This window comes from Zingiber officinale, chromosome 3A (genome assembly GCF_018446385.1).
Source record: "Zingiber officinale cultivar Zhangliang chromosome 3A, Zo_v1.1, whole genome shotgun sequence".
In the NCBI taxonomy this organism is placed as follows: Eukaryota; Viridiplantae; Streptophyta; class Magnoliopsida; order Zingiberales; family Zingiberaceae; genus Zingiber; species Zingiber officinale.
The window spans coordinates 111389139-111406013 of record NC_055990.1 but is presented as its reverse complement, the minus strand read 5'-3'; the positions used below and the strand labels follow the sequence as shown (position 1 = coordinate 111406013).

Genomic DNA, 16875 nt, shown 5'->3' with positions numbered 1-16875 from the left:
TGACAGCTCTAAAAGAATTGTATAAAGGCACAAGCATGTGGAGTGGGACTTATTGCGACTGATCCAACTAAGAAAGGTAAGGGAGAAAAACATATAATTTTGTTTGATCTCTCCCTTAGTTAATTTATGTATTTATCGTGATTTCATATTGTTGTATTTGTCATGATTTCAGATTACCAAATTAAATATTAATTGATCGGTAATATCTTAAATATGTCTCTTGAAATTTTCTCACAATAGGCATTACTTCGACTTTCCCTTTAATATTCACATTTCTTATCTCATCTGTCCTCTATACAAACACATCTATTTTAACATCTTATCTTTGCAATTCTCATCTTCTTATCATATACTTGCTTTATAATCTAACATTAAGCTCTATACTACATGAGTTTAGTCCCTTTAGCAAATATGAGTAAAGAATTATAACAACTTCAACGGCCAAGAGGTAGATTGAATGTAACTAGAGTGTCATTCTTGGAGCAAGAGTTAGAATTCTTATCAAAGAAGATTTTCTCCTTACAAGCAAAATATCCAAATTCAAATGAAAAACAATACACTAAGAAAAACCACTTATATTTATTCCATTTCTAAAGGTACAATTTCATTCCTTGTTATTGAGCTAAAGTAGTCCCCATATCACTATCATAAACAACTAAACAAGAGACCATGTGCCAATGCGCCAATCAGTCCCTCACTTTCTTCACATGTCACACACAGGCAAGAATCTAACAGCTTGTTGTATGTGATCCTGCAATCTCTACAATCGACAATGAAGTCTCACTCCAAACAATCTGACCGTTATCCATTTATTAAACACAGTATTCATTCTTGGACCCCATCCATTTCTTCATGTTGGGATCCTACAACCAAACAAACACAAACAGCACAAACAGGAAGTAAACAAGAAGCTCACTCTTCCCTTTGGAGAGGGCTGCAAACATATACACACTTGCTTCATAGACTAAAGAGTAACGAAATAGTATGTGATGATGTAGATTCCTTCACGAGAAGTTGAGGCGAGAGGTGTAGGTGGCCTTGGGAGTCCAGTTCCTGGGAATCACATCTCTGGCCGAGAGGGTCTTTCGAGTGGTCAGTGTGGTGAGCTTTACTGAGAAAGGCCCCTGCAGAGGCCCCCCAATGATGCACCAACTTGCCCCCCACACATGCTTCATCTCTTGCCACAACACAGAATTTGCCTGCCAGATTTGTTAGTCGTTAAACTTGATATTATAAGTTGAGTTCTTCAATTTTTCGAATTAAATGGCCACTCAATCAAACCACTAGATCATTAGAATAAAGAAGCTTGATTTGTACTGTATCAAGAGAACCTTAAGTGAGGTTTGTTAGTTGTTAAACTCAATATTACAAGTTGAGTTCTTAAACTTTTCAAATCAAATGGCCACTCAATCAAACAACTAGATTCTTAATTTGGTCTTGAAAAAAAGATCAAATTCAGAAGAAAAGTGTTTAGTCTAAAAGGGAGAAGAATAAAAAGAAGCTTGATTGTTACTGTATCAAGAGAACCTTAAGTAAAATGCCAAGTGAAGAGCTCTGATGTGGTCAGAACTATGATCATTTGAGAAGGAAAAGATTGCTTGAAGAACAGAGTATGATGAATTTGTAGAATTGTCATTGATGAATCATCAAGAACAAAGCAAAGAAAGTGGTGTAAGAGTAGAATCTTTGAGAAGGGGGAAATTTACTTGTTTAATGTGCATGGATCCGATGTCTCCATCAGCATCCTCAAACTCCACAAGAAGAGATAGCCAAAAGCGTGTGGAACCTTCATTCACATGGAATGCGATGTTCTTCCCAGGGTATTTGCACGGAGTCCTGTTAAAATGTTTAGCGAATTTAAGAACCGTAGCATTTCTCCAAATAAAAGGGGAATGTCTTACCTTCGGAAGACGACAGGGATCTCGCCGCGGTTGCGGAGCTGATCGGCCCCGCCGGAGATGGCCATGCGGCCGAAGGCGGCGCCGCTGAGGTCGAAGTGGGTGCGGCCGAAGGCGCAATACCCGCCGGGGCACTCGTCGGTGACGATGATGGTGGAGGGGCGGCGGGAGCAGATGGCGGGGTCCAGGCAGCGCACCTTGTAGCAGACGCCACACCCCTCGCCGCCCTTGAACAGCACCGGGCTCACCGCCCCCACCCGCGCTCGCAGCGGCCGCACATCCACCAGCGTCCCGTACCCGCACGCCCCGCCTGCCGTTAATCACAACCCTAATTTTTATGATTAATATATTTCACTTTGGCCCTTTTAAGAATGTTGTTTTACAGTTTTAAACTCTCCTTTTTTATATAATGATTCTATTAATCATGTTATGATAAATTTGACCACTCTCCTCGCGCCACGTAGCGAGACTAGGTGATGGCTCAGGGAACATCGCAACGGCTACCAGTCTGCAGTTTGTAGACGACGAGCCCTGGCCGTCCGATCTCGATCCGACGGGCAGCAGAGGGAACCCCCTTCGCTGGCGCGGCATCCGGCGATTTCGCCAGGGTGCGAATTTTATGCAATGTCGGCCGAGTGAAGGATGTGGGAAGGGGGGCTCACCGTCGCTGCCGTCACCTTCGGCGCTGCCGTACCAAGTGGCCGTCGCGGGGAGCCAGTGCGGGTCAAATGCAGCGCCGCCGTCGAGGCGTCGGAACAAACTCAGCGAAGCAAGCACCACGACGGGGTAGTAGAAGGAAAGAGCAGCCATCTCTTCCGCTTGCCGGTGGCTGCTCCCCGTTCTCCTTCCTAGATATATATATATATACAGACGAAGCAACAGCGGGAGGGGTGATATCGAAATTTAGGGCTGAAGATGTGGCAAAGTGAAATTTGGCGAATAGTTAATCTCATTATTGTAGCGCGCAGCTTTCAGTCCCTCGTGTCATCCATGTGCGTTCTTCGTGGAGTGAAATTACAATTACTTGACTGCCCTTGTTCAGTTGCATGTGCCGACACTCTCTCTCCCCTCCTCAAGCGGTTGGCTGGGTCGACCGTTGGCGGCCGAACCGGAATAATTGGAGAGGGTTGGTTGAGCGGTCGATTTCTGCCGATCTTTTTTTGGCAGTGGAAAAACAGTTACGTCTTGAGCGTGGGCCCAACCAATTACTATATTCAGCCCAAGGAATTAAAATATATTTTTAATTTTTAATTATCTGACAAAATATTAAAATAAAATAGGCAAAAATCAAAAGGCCGTCCCAATCTATATATAGGAATCGATGCAAAGATAAATTTTAATAAGAGCTAACAGAGTTTAAATTTTCCATCTTCAAATTTGTCTGTCCTCGTGTTTCACATAGGTAACGATATAAATGAATAGTGTTTCTAGTGAGAAATATGTGATGCTGCAGTGACAAAAGAAATCCCTTGCCGAACCCCTTCTGCTCTCGAAATTTCTCTCTGAACCCTTCTATACCCTAAACCTTTCTCCGAGCTATAACTCCGTCTTCGCCTGTAGCTTGCGCCCTACCTTTCTCCAGGTGACTCCCTTCTGTTGGTCCCGATGAGACCGACTAGGAGGGATGAATAGCCTACGATTAAAATTAGAATAAAACAATATCTTGACCTTCTTATTTATTTCTTTTTAAGTTGTCATTATTTTCATTAATGCTAATTGTCTATAATTGCTTAATTTAATTGTGCATCTTTGTTTTTACTTAGCAAGGATGTACGGTAAAAACAAAGATGCACAATTAAATTAAGTAATTATAGACAATTAGTATTAATGAAAATAATGACAACTTAAAAAGAAATAAGTAAGAAGGTCAGAATTTACTTGATTACAATATAGATAATTGTTAATCTAAGGCAGATGAAAGCACAAGAAAAATCTTCTTCGTTGAAGGTGGAGTAACCTTTTACACTCTTTGATAGCTCAGAAAGTTATTAGGAAATGAATATAGAAGTTGTTCTTGATTTCTTAACTCCAGGGGTTTTTTTATAGCTCTTGGGAAAACTCTATCCATATCTTGAAAGCGCCTTCAAATATATCCAAGGCGCCTTCAATAGGCTAAGCTTTATCTGCTGAAAATAAAATTTTATCTTCGGCTAACGACTATGGAAGATGCCTCCAACAGGTTGGAGGCACATTCGATACTATTCATGGAAGGCGCCTTCCAAGCCACTAAAGTTGCCTTCTCTAAGACGGATCAACTCCTTAGCTAATCTTCTTCGCGTGGGTGGTGCTTCGATTAACCGGAATTGAGCTCACCCGAACCCAACTCCGACCTTTTCCTTGAGCAAGCTTCTTTCTCAACTTCTTGTCTCTCGAACGTTGTACACATCCTTCTCGTCCATCGGTATATTCTTCCACAACACCTTGTCCCATGGATGCACCGAGCCCGTCGGCTCCTTTCTCGTGCCATCCTTCTCGCTAGCCTCATCTTCCACTCTACTTCTTGTGCTCCTAAGTTCCTGTACACTTAGACACAACACATCAAAAATAAATAGGATCTAACTAAACTTGGTTGACCATATCAAAACTACCACGAAGTACTTACAATTGTTGGTACCGAAAATGTAGCTAGAGGAGGGGGGGGGGGGGTGAATAGCTCGACCCGATCTCGTGCTCGTCGTTGCTTGTTTCTTGTGATGAAATGCAGTAGAAAATACAAAGAAACAACACTCAACGCTAACACTAAGGATTTACTTGGTATCCACCTCAAGGAGAGGTGACTAATCCAAGGATCCACACACTCACGCACCCTCCACTATATAAACACTCCTTTTCGGTAACTACAGAAGGCGGAGAAGCCCTACAATATTCTCAATACAACAAGAAACAAAGAGAAGCAAATACAAGGGAAAGCTTACAAGCTTTGGACAATGAAACCCTAACCCTAGCTTCTTCTTCATGTTGTAGATCCGCCTCTTGACTTGGAAATGCCTCCAAGAACCTTCAAGATTTGGCGGTGAGAACTCTGTGGAGAAGCTCTGGAATCGCTGTGAAGATCGGAGATGAACAGTGCAAGCGTTTTTGGAGAAAGAGCTCGACAACGGCTTTAATCGACGCTAACGGTCGAATCCCAATCGATCGGATTGCTCCCAATCGATTGGGGAGGCTTTGGATCGATCGACCAATCGATCCAGAGTGCCTCTGTCCTCTCGGAAAGTGCCTGGATCGATCGGCTAATCGATCCAGGGTTTTTCGCACAAACTCGCAGCTCCCAATCGATCACCCGATCGATTGGAGGCTCCCAATCGATCGACTGATCGATTGGGAGGCTTTATGTTCGCGCGACACTTCTCCCCAATCGATCCACTGATCGATTGGGAAGAGGTTTGTCGCGGGGACTCATCCAATCCATCAGCTGATCGATTGGGCACGAGCCAATCGATCGGCTGATCGATCCAGCTCTCGTTTTTGCCCAAAAACAAGTCCAAGGTCCCCTAAACCAACATCCAATCGACCATGACCTGTTGGTACATCATGTCTAGCATCTGGTCACCCTTGACCTGCTAGAACTCCCTCACCAAGTGTTCGGTCAATCCCTTTAACCCACTTGTACTTTTCTCCTCGTGCCAAGTGTCCGATCATCCTTGACTCTCTTGGACTTATCTCCACCAGGTGTCTGATCAACCTTGATCCACTTGGATTTCCCGTGCCAAGTATCCGATCAATCCCTTTGACCTACTTGGGCTTCCCAACACCAGATGTCTGATCAAACTTGATCTATCTGGATTTTCCTTGCATGACTTCACTCACCAGGACTTCCCTTCTGCCTAGCTTCACTCACTAGGACTTCTCCTCTGCCTGGCTTCACTCACCAGGACTTTCACCTGGCTTCACTCACCAAGATTTTCTTCTGCCTAGCTTCACTCACTAGGTCTTTCACCTGGCTTCACTCACCAAGATTTTCTTTTACCTAGCTTCACTCATTAGGTTTTTCACCTAGCTTCACTCACCAGGATTTTCTTCTGCCTTGCTTCACTTACCAGGACTTCTAATTTGCCCGGCTTCACTCACCAGAACTTTCGATACTGCCTAGCTTCACTCACTAGGTCTTTCACCTGACTTCACTCACCAGGATTTTTCGGCTATCCGGCTTCACTCACCGGGACTTTCACCTAGCTTCACTCACTAGGATTTCCCATCTGCCTGGCTTCAGTCACCAGAGCTTCCATTCTGCCTAGCTTCATTCACTAGGACTTTCCCATCTGCCTGGCTTCACTCACCAGGGCTTCCATTCTGCCTAGTTTCACTCATTAGAACTTTCCCATCTGTCTGGCTTCACTCACCAGGACTTTCCAGTCAAGTATCCGGTCAACCTTGACCTACTTGACTCTTCTTCACAATCTATCCACATGAACAATTGCACTTGCAATCTCCATGTATTATCAAACATCGAAACTCAAACATCAAGACTCGAGCTTGAACCAATTCAAGCTCTGTCAACCAGGTCAACCTTGACCTAGGGAATATTGCACCAACAACAATCTCCTCCTTTTTGATGTGCATCAACCCAAGTTAAAGTTAGGATTAAAAACAACAATCTCTTCCTTCTTGCTTTATCTCTTTAGTATTTTGATCCTAGTGCATGAGCTTTATGTTCAGATAGTTGCTGTATCTATCTTGACTCCACTCTTATTTTTCCTGCGTTTGATACTTCCACTCAATCTTTGAGCTACTCGTTTCTGTATCTATACAGTCTCTCGTTGCTATCGATGATATTTAGCAGATACTATATTACTAGGTATCAGATACCAGATGCCAGACATTAGATATTAGGTATTAGATATATAGACACCTGATACCATATTTACATGCTTTGGTTGCTGTTTATTACACCTTACTGAGCATGCTGGCTTCATGTAGCATACCTGTTTCTGTTCATATATATATGATGACTGTTGCATTATTCGCATCATGTCATTGCATGCATTGCCGACGACCCTGGCTCCCTTGTGGTTGAGACGGTCGTTGGCCAGGGACGCACGCTCGGCCACTCATGGATAGTGGTAGCTTGGAGCGTGCCGTTTGTCCTGTCGTGCCCTCCACTCGCACACTCATGGGTAGTGATAGCTAGAGTCGTGGCCAGCAGGGACTCCCGTCGCAGACGTAGCTATTTAGCTACTATGCACTGTCCATCCGGTCACTCGAGAGTAGTGGTGGCCTTTGGGTAGTACAGTTGTCATCGATCCGGTCTCTCGACTATACAGGGGTCATGGTGCAGAGAGGTGAGCGGGGTGACCATCCGTACATACGCTGTTGTTATTATATCCGCTGGTTGCTTACTCATACTTGTAAGACCGTTGGATTCGATAGAGGGGGGGGGGTGAATATCGATTCGATAAAGATGAGTATAAACGCAGCGGAAAACTAAAATAGACACAGGTGTTTTTTACTTCGTTCGGAGCCTGTGACGACTCCTACTCGAAGGCCCGTACTCCGTGAGTACTTTCGTTGGGCAATCACTATCAATTCGATTGAAGATTACAGATAAGTACAAGAATTGACAGAAATAAAATACCGACAAGAGAAGAAGAGTTAGACTTTAAGAAAGCGCTTTGTCGGAATAGCCTCGTGGCGTCGCAGGAGCGTAGAGCAACAGAGCAAGCAGTAAGTTTTCAGTGCAGACTTGATGTTTTTGAAGCTCCTACCTGGGGCTTCTTTTATATGCTGTCCCGGGCGCCTGGATCCCTTCCGGGCGCCTGGAACGTGACGTAGCTGCACGAACCATGATGCTCCACGTGGCGACGACTCGGCTGGATGAAATTTGCCTTCCGGGCGCCCGGATCCCTTCCGGGCGCCCGGACCTCCGGGCGCCCGGATCCCCTCCGGGCGCCCGGACCACCTTGTTTCAAAACAGGGTTAGTCCGAGGCAAATATGTATCCTGTAAAACAGATTGTTAGCACAGTTAAAGTTCAATAGATGGATAAGAAAGAGTATGACTTAGATTCCGTCTTTCCGAGACCGGAATCTAGTCACGATCTCGACTTAGATATCCGAAATGGATCTAAGCCGGATCGACGCCTAATGTCCCCTTCCCGGGAACGCGTCCTCACAGTCACTCCCCTCCAGTGACTTACCTCACTTACCTGCCAGACGTCCGGTCAGCCCGTCGACCCGTCTGGACTTCTCGCCAAGCGTCCGGTCAGCCCGTCGACCCGCTTGGACTTCTCGCCAGCTATCCGGTCAGCCCGTCGACCTAGCTGGACTTCTCGCCAAGCATCCGGTCAGCCCGTCGACCTAGCTGGACTTTTCCTGCACACTTGATAAAAGTGTCAGACAACAACAAACCTAACTTAACCTGATTTGTCATTCATCAAAACCTGAGTTAGACCGTTAGTGCTAACCGCACCAACAATCTCCCCCTTTTTGATGGAATGACAACCTGGTTAAGTTAGTGATAAAAAATATGCAAGAATCAAGCATGATTATTGAGGTTTTTAAGGTTTAAGTTAGTTTTTCAAGTTTGCATTAAGTTGCTCTAACTTAACCAACCTAACCCTCCCCCTTTGGCATACATCAAAAAACGAGGGTAAACAAACATAGTGAGAATTACTGAAAACAATAAGACTTTGAAAAATAACTGAGTTTTTAAATCCAAGAAAAGATCAAATTGACTTGGGGGAGTCTAAAGTTTGAAAACTTGTTTAACGCATTAGCTTTTAGTTTTTAGAAAAAATGCTAAGTGTAGATAGGTTAATTTTCAAACATAAGTGTATAAGGATTAAATTTCAAAAAAATTTTCAAAACAAGTTTCAACATAAGTTTGAAATGTTTTTTTTTTTTTTTTCAAAATCAAGAAAAATAATTTTGAGAAGCTTAGTTTGTAAACTAAATTTTGTAAGATTTATCCTTCAAATCAAATTGTCAAAATTGAGTAAAATCAAAATTTTTAAGAACTAGACTCAGGACAATTTTCAAAGTGAAATTAAGTTTAAATCTTTACTTTTAGTTTTCAAAGGAGTTTGGTAAAAGTAAGAACATATTTTTAGAATGTGTTTATAAAATTTGTTCTCCAAAATCAAATTTTCAAAAAGGTATTAGATTCAAAAGCGGTTTAACATACTTGAAAAAGTCAGTTTTTAAACAAGTTGTTTTTAAACTTCAATTTTCAAAATTAAGTTTAAAATTCAATTTGACAAACTAAATAGTTATATTTCTCCCCCTGAATTTGATACCTATCTCTAACCAGCTGTCTAACCAATTAGGTACTAACTAACTATCAGAAGATAGTAGCGTTCACTAGGTTAGTCAGATTAAGTTAATTATAATCAGTCAGTGTTTGACTTGGTGATGAACTTAATCTGATTAATATCTGATTTGTATTTAACGTCCAGACTTATGCTGATGCACTGAAATAAGCATCTTAGGTCTAGACAGTTGGCCTATGCATCTCACCCCTTTCTATGTTTGTCAAACACAAGCAAGGTAACCCTAGGGTGTTGGTGAGATGCTCAAAAACTAGTCCTATGGGTACATGCTTTCTAAGGAGGTAAACTTAGTCTAAGGCAAAAACTGTTTTTGAAAGTCTAAGAATGGAAATTTTGAAAACAAACAAGTTTAGCCTATAAGTTGATAAAATCATTTTTGAAAGGATTTTTGAAATTTCCTAGGCTATTGAGCACATCCCTAATTGTCGTCGTAAGTTGCTAAATTCACTTTCAGGGAGTGGTTTTGTAAAAATGTCAGCTAAATTTGATTTAGACTCAATGTACTTGAGTTCAATATCACCTTTAGTAACATGATCCCTGATGAAGTGATGCCTAACTTCAATATGTTTGGTTCTTGAATGATGCACAGGATTCTTAGTTAAGTTAATCGAACTTATATTATCAATTAATACTTTTACATTTGTAATATTTAAGTTGAAATCTTTTAGAGTATGCATCATCCATAATATTTGTGCAACACACTCGCCTATAGCTATGTATTCTGACTCAGTTGTAGATAGTGCAACACAGTGTTGCTTTCTACTAAACCAGCTGACAAGGGATGGACCAAGTAGTTGGCATCCACCACTTGTGCTTTTGCGGTCTAATTTGCATCCGGCATAATCTGAATCAGAATATCCTATTAATTCAAAGTTGTTGGTCCTAGGATACCAAATACCTACATTCGTGGTTCCTTTGAGGTATCTAAAGATTCTTTTGACTTGAGTCAAATGAGATTCTTTAGCACAGGTTTGGTATCAAGCACACATACTAACTGCAAATAAAATGTCAGGTCGGCTTGCAGTTAAGTAAAGTAGACTACCTATTGCGCTCCGATAATGTTTTAAGTCTACTGGTTTTCCATTAGGATCATCATCCAGGATTGTGTTTACGGCCATAGGTGTTTTTATTTCTTTAGTATTTTCCATTCCAAATTTTCTAAGTAACTCCTTAGTATATTTTTGTTGATAAATATAATTTCCTTCATTTGTTTGTTTGACTTGTAACCCTAGAAAATAAGTTAATTTTCCTACCAGACTCATTTCGAATTCGTGTTCCATTAGGTTTGTAAATTCATTTAAAAATTCTGAGTTGGTTGAACCAAAGATGATATCATCTACATAAATTTGAGCTATAAAAATATCTTCTTTTATTGATTTCACAAATAGTGTTGGGTCAATTTGACCTTGATTGAACCCTTTAGAGGTTAAGTAAGAGGTTAGTCTTTCATACCATGCCCTAGGTGCCTGTTTAAGTCCATTAATGCCTTTTTAATTTGTAGACATAATCAGGGTGTTCTAGGCTTTCAAAACCTGGTGGCTGACCTACATAAACTTCTTCTTTTATCAATCCATTAAGAAAGGCAGACTTGACATCCATTTGGTATAGTTTGAATCCTTTATGGGCTGCATAGCTTAGTAACATTCTAATAGACTCTAGTCTAGCTACCGGGGCATAAGTTTCATCATAGTCAAGTCCTTCAACTTGACTGAACCCTTTGGCAACTAACCTGGCTTTGTTCCTAGTAATTTCTCCAGTTTCACTTAACTTGTTTCGAAATACTCATTTCGTTTCTATTATTTTCTTATCGTTAGGTGGAGGTACTAGGTCCCAAACTTCATTGCGCTCAAATTGAGCTAATTCTTCTTGCATAGCTATGACCCAGTCTGGGTCAAGTAGGGATTCAGCTACAGTTTTGGGTTCAATATTTGAGATTAACGAGATTTGACTTAGGTTTCTGAAAGATGACCTAGTTTGGACCCGAAGGTCTGGGTCACTAATTATTTGATCAGTAGGATAGTTTGGGTTGACTCTTATGGTTCTAGAAGGTTGACTTTCTTGTAGTTGTTCTTCTTCTTCATGATTTTGGGTTTGGTTTGTTCCTTCAGAATTGATATGTTCATGAACAGGGTCAACTGGTTGAGGTTGGGCTTGTTCTAGGTTTTGATTGGATTCTTTGAATTTTACATTGGTGGTTTCCTCAATTCTTAAGGTAACTTTATTATAAATTCTGTAGCCTCTGCTATTCAGAGAGTAACCTAGAAAAATTCCATTTTCTATTTTGGAAGTGAATTTGCCTAAGTGTTCTCTAGTATTTAGGATAAAGGCTGGACAACCAAATACTTTAAAGTATTTTATATTAGGTTGTTTGTTGTAAAATATTTCAAAAAATATTTTATTGTGGTTTTTGTTTAGTGTTGTTCGGTTTTGTACATAGCAGGCTGTACTAACAGCTTCTGCCCAAAAATATTTAGGTAAGTTATATTCATTTAGCATAGTTCTAGATGCTTCAAGTAAGGTTCTATTTTTCCTTTCTACAATTCCATTTTGTTGGGGAGTTTTAGGGCAAGAAAATTCATGATGGTAGCCATTTTCAAGGCAAAATTTATCAAAATTATGATTTTTAAATTCTCCTCCATTATCACTTCTGATTCTTTTAATTTTTATGCCTTTTTCATTTTCAATTTGTTTGCAGAAATTCGTAAAAATTTCAAAGGTTTCATCTTTATTTTTTAAGAATTTGACCCAAGTGAACCTAGAATAATCATCTATTATAACTAAACAGTATAGACTTCCATTTATTGATTTAACTCCATGGGAGTCAAATAGGTCTAAGTGTAAAAGTTCTAGGACTGAGTTGGTTTGTGATCCATTAATTGGTTTGTGGGTAGATTTTGTTTGTTTGCCCTGTTGACAAGCATTACATATCGTTAGATCTAAGTTAGGTAATTTTGGTAAGCCTCTAACTAGACCATTTAATTTAGTTATGTTTCTGAAATGTGTGTGTGACATTCTTCTATGCCATAACCAGGTTTCTTCTTTTTGTGTTAAATAACACTTGACTGAAGAAGTGGTTAAGTTAATGGCATAAATATTGTCTTTTCTAAAGCCTTTTAGGCTTATAGTTGGATTATCTAGATGTTTGATCAAACATTCTGTAGATAGAAATTTTACCTTATACCTAGTGTCACATAATTGACTTATGCTCAGAAGACTGTATTTAAAATTTTCAACAAGTAGAATATTTGTAATTATGAAATCTATTTTTAATTCAATATTACCTATACCAATTACCTTGAGTTTACCGTTGTTTCCAAAGGCAACCGTTCCTAGGCTTTTGTAGGTTAATTGAGTGAACTTGGTGTGATCTCCAGTCATATGTTTGGAGCAACCACTGTCCAAAATCCACTTGGTTTCCTACAACAAGTAGGATTTTTATGTTAGTCTTAGTTTATCAATTTTTGATCAATCATTAACAAAAAATCTTAATTTTGAAATTAATTTAAGTTTAAAATTTTGAAGTTAATTTTTAAGTTAAAATTAAAATTTTGAAATTAATTTTTAAGTTAAGATTAAAATTTTGAAATTAATTTTTAAGTTAAAATTAAAATTTTGAAAATAATTTTTAAGTTTAAAATTTTGAAAATAATTTTGAAAATAATTTTTAAGTTAAAATTTTGAAAATAATTTTTAAGTTTAAAATTTTGAAAATAGTTTTTAAGTTAAAATTTTGAAAATAATTTTTAAGTTTAAAATTTTGAAAATAATTTTTAAGTTAAAGTTTTGAAAATAATTTTTAAGTTTAAAATTTTTGAAACTAATTTTTAAGTTTAAAAATTTTGAAAATAATTTTTAAGTTAAAAATTGAAATTTTTAAGTTAAAATTTTGAAAATGATTTTTAAGTTTAAAATTTTGAAAATAATTTTTAAGTTTAAAATTTTTGAACCTAATTTTTAAAGCCTTATTCATCTCACCCGAACTATATTATCAATCAGGGAAACCTATGGTTTTGTGAGATGAAATTGGTTTGATTATAGAGTTTTGGTTTAACTAGTGTTAGATTCAGACTTAGCTTTGGTTTCCACAAATAGGCATTCTTCGGATAAACTTCTAAACTTGGTGAGTCTCATGGACATCATTAGAAGTAACCAACCTTTCGAAGTTTTCCGAATAGTCCTATCCACGGAACTTAGTACTAAATCTTGGTCTAACTGGTTAGGATTCGTTTAAGGGTAGCTTCGGTCAGTTCCACTTGGCCAAATGCACCAGATCGAAGCCATATCTTTCTAGACATGCGATGCCCAAGCTTCCCTAACGTACTATCATCCAAAAACTTCACCAGTACCATGAGTCAAGTTAAACTTGGTCTCTTTTTACTAATCCTAATTACCCTGTCGGGTTAGTTAATTTTGGAGGTGCCAGCTATTCTGGAGCCTCCCCCTGAATTATTGGCCCTTAATTTAGATTTTGGGTTTGTGTCGATTCTTTTTATAGTTATAATCAACTTGGTGATAATCTAAATTTTGTTGAGTTTGGAATTTTGATTTTAAGTTAAATTTATATTTTAGTTTTTGATCTGATTTATTCAAGTTTATATAATGTATTTTATCTTTAGGTATATAGAATTGATTAAGTCCTACTTGCGTGGTTAAGCACGCTTTCGGGACCCAAGCTTGTTTAGTTGCTTTGTGTTGGGTTAATAATGATTTAAAGGTTTTGTTTGAGTTTGACTTATATCCAAGTCCGGTTTTATTATAGCATGCCTTTTGGTTATTTAGAATTAAATCTAAATTTTTAGATCTTGTTGTGAATTTTTCCAACAATTCTTTTAACTTATTAATTTCATTTTTAATGATAAATTCTCCTCCTCAAGTGTTCGATCTTGAGTTGGATTCAATTTTTAATTGTTCCTTGAGGTTTTGATTTTCCTCAAGAAGCGATTTATTTTCATTTTCCAACTTAACTACTTTTTTATTTAAACACGAGATAATTCTAAAGAATTTACGATTTAAGTTTAGGTATACCTCTTCGGAACCTTCGGAAACGAGTGCGGACTCGTGGCTTGATTCGGGTTCGGACCCGTCTTCCGATTCGTCTTCCGTTTCAGCTTCGCGAGCCATCAACGCGAGGTGACGTCGGTGCTTTTGCCTTTCTTCTTCCGATCCGTCCGAGGAGGAATCGTCCCATGTTGCTTTGAGGGCTTTCTTCTTTGTTGACTTTGGTTTGTCAAGTTTCAATCTTGGGCATTCGTTCTTGTAGTGCCCCTTTTTGTTACATCCGAAACATGTGACATTTCTTGAGTCGGCTGGTGAACTGATCTTCTGAAGATCCTGTTTGCTGAAGCTTCTCTTTTTCCTGGTGAACATTTTCCTTACCAGGTTCACCAGGTGTTCTTCGTCTTCAGAGTCTTGATCGGAATCTTCTTCAGATTCGGGTTTGTTCTTCTTTTCTTTAGAGGAACCTGCAAATAAAGCTACACCTTTCTCGACCCCGGCGTTAGTTTGCTCATGAAGTTCTAATTCACAGAAGAGTTCATCCAATTTTAATTTAGATAAATTTTTTGAAATTTTGTAGGCATCTACAATTGATGCCCACAAATTATTTCGCGGAAAAGCATTTAACGCGTACCTTATTAAGTCTCGGTTCTCCATTTGGTGGCCTATCGCGTGGAGACCGTTGAGGATATCTTTGACCCTCGCGTGGAGCTGACTTGCCGTTTCTCCTTCCTGCATTTTTATATTAAAAATTTTGTTTAACAGCAAATCTCTTTTTGTTACCTTCGCGTCGCTTGTTCCTTCGTGCAGCTCAATCAGTTTATCCCAAAGCTCCTTAGCGTTTTCATGCGGTCCAACCCGGTTCAGTTCTTCTCGTGTTAGTCCGCAGTGTAGAGTATTGATGGCTTTGTTTTCAATTGATGCCTTTTTCTTTAAATCATTTGTCCATTCTTCAGGGTCTACTATTTTCCCGGAGTTGTCTACTGGAATTTTGTAAGCCTTTGTAACGCTCATCCATTGGTCGTAGTCTGTCTTCATGTAGACCTCCATTCTCCTCTTCCAGTACGAAAAATCATCCCCGTTGAATAGGGGAGGACGTACTGTGCTGAAGCCTTCTTGTTGAGACATCTTATCCTGCACACACTAAATTAACTGGAAAAAGAAAATCCCAAGACTTCATCTTGGATTAGCAGTGCGGGAGAAAATAGAAACTCTAAGTTGGTGTTGTACCAATTTAGATTTTAAGTGCAACGAAAAAAAATCTTCCAAAAAGATAATAATATTAGTTTGGAATTAAAAATTTACCACCTGTCTGATTGGTGGTTGCACCAAATCAGAGCGGTACCTGCTCTGATACCACTTGTAAGACCGTTGGATTCGATAGAGGGGGTGAATATCGATTCGATAAAGATGAGTATAAACGCAGCGGAAAACTAAAATAGACACGGTGTTTTTACTTCGTTCGGAGCCTGTGACGACTCCTACTCGAGCGTACTCCGTGAGTACTTTCGTTGGGCAATCACTATCAATTCGATTGAAGATTACGGATAAGTACAAGAATTGATGAAATAAAATACCGACAAGAGAAGAAGAGTTAGACTTTAAGAAAGCGCTTTGTCGGAATAGCCTCGTGGCGTCGCGGCGAGCGTAGAGCAAGCGATAAGTTTTCGGCAGGACTTGATGTTTTGAAGCTCCTACCAGGGCTTCTTTTATATCGTCCCGGCGCTGGATCCCTTCCGGCGCTGGAACGTGACGTAGCTGCACGAACCATGATGCTCCACGTGGCGACGACTCGCTGGATGAAATTTGCCTTCCGGCGCCGGATCCTTCCAGGCGCCGGACCTCAGCGCCGGATGGCGCCGGATCCTGGCGCCGGACCACCTTGTTGTAAAGCTCCTTTTCCGCAAAACAGGTTAGTCCGAGGCAAATATGTTTCAGAAACAGATTGTTAGCACAGTTAAAGTTCAATAGATGGATAAGAAAGAGTATGACTTAGATTCTGTCTTTCCGAGACCGGAATCTAGTCACGATCTCGACTTAGATATCCGAAATGGATCTAAGCCGGATCGACGCCTAATGTCCCCTTCCCGGGAACACGTCCTCACAGTCACTCCCCTCCAGTGACTTACCTCACTTACCTGCCAGACGTCCGGTCAGCCCGTCGACCCGTCTGGACTTCTCGCCAAGCGTCCGGTTAGCCCGTCGACCCGCTTGGACTTCTCGCCAGCTATCCGGTCAGCCCGTCGACCTAGCTGGACTTCTCGCCAAGCGTCCGGTCAGCCCGTCGACCCGCTTGGACTTCTCGCCAGCTATCCGGTCAGCCCGTCGACCTAGCTGGACTTTTCCTGCACACTTGATAAAAGTGTCAGACAACAACAAACCTAACTTAACCTGATTTGTCATTCATCAAAACCTGAGTTAGACCGTTAGTGCTAATCGCACCAACAATACTGTTGTTGCTTATCTATGCTGCTGTTACTAGCTTATGCTGTTGTTGTTTACTTATGCTGATATGCTTACATAGGTTGAGATATATACCTGTGGTATGTGTTTAGACACTAGATCACTTACTATTGACATGTATATACCTCACATGATACCATGTAGTTATGAGCAGTACTGTAGCAGGATTTTGCTACACCTACCTTCCATTAAGCCTAGGATATGGTTTCAGGTATGGACAATTATTATGATATCACTGTAGTATCTGCTATTTCCA

The 16875-nt window shown here is 40.0% G+C and overlaps 1 protein-coding gene across 1 annotated transcript; it reads right to left on the bottom strand.

Moving 5' to 3' along the window:
• Window positions 1-560: 560 nt before the first annotated feature.
• LOC122052272 (expansin-B16-like) lies at window positions 561-2730 on the bottom strand. Its single transcript, XM_042613723.1, has 4 exons — window positions 2561-2730; window positions 1902-2208; window positions 1707-1836; window positions 561-1199 (listed from the first exon to the last, which is right to left on the bottom strand). Exons 1-4 carry the CDS (start codon window positions 2706-2708, stop codon window positions 1005-1007), a joined length of 780 nt encoding a protein of 259 aa, XP_042469657.1. The 5' UTR covers window positions 2709-2730; the 3' UTR covers window positions 561-1004.
• Between the last annotated feature and the right edge of the window lie 14145 nt (window positions 2731-16875).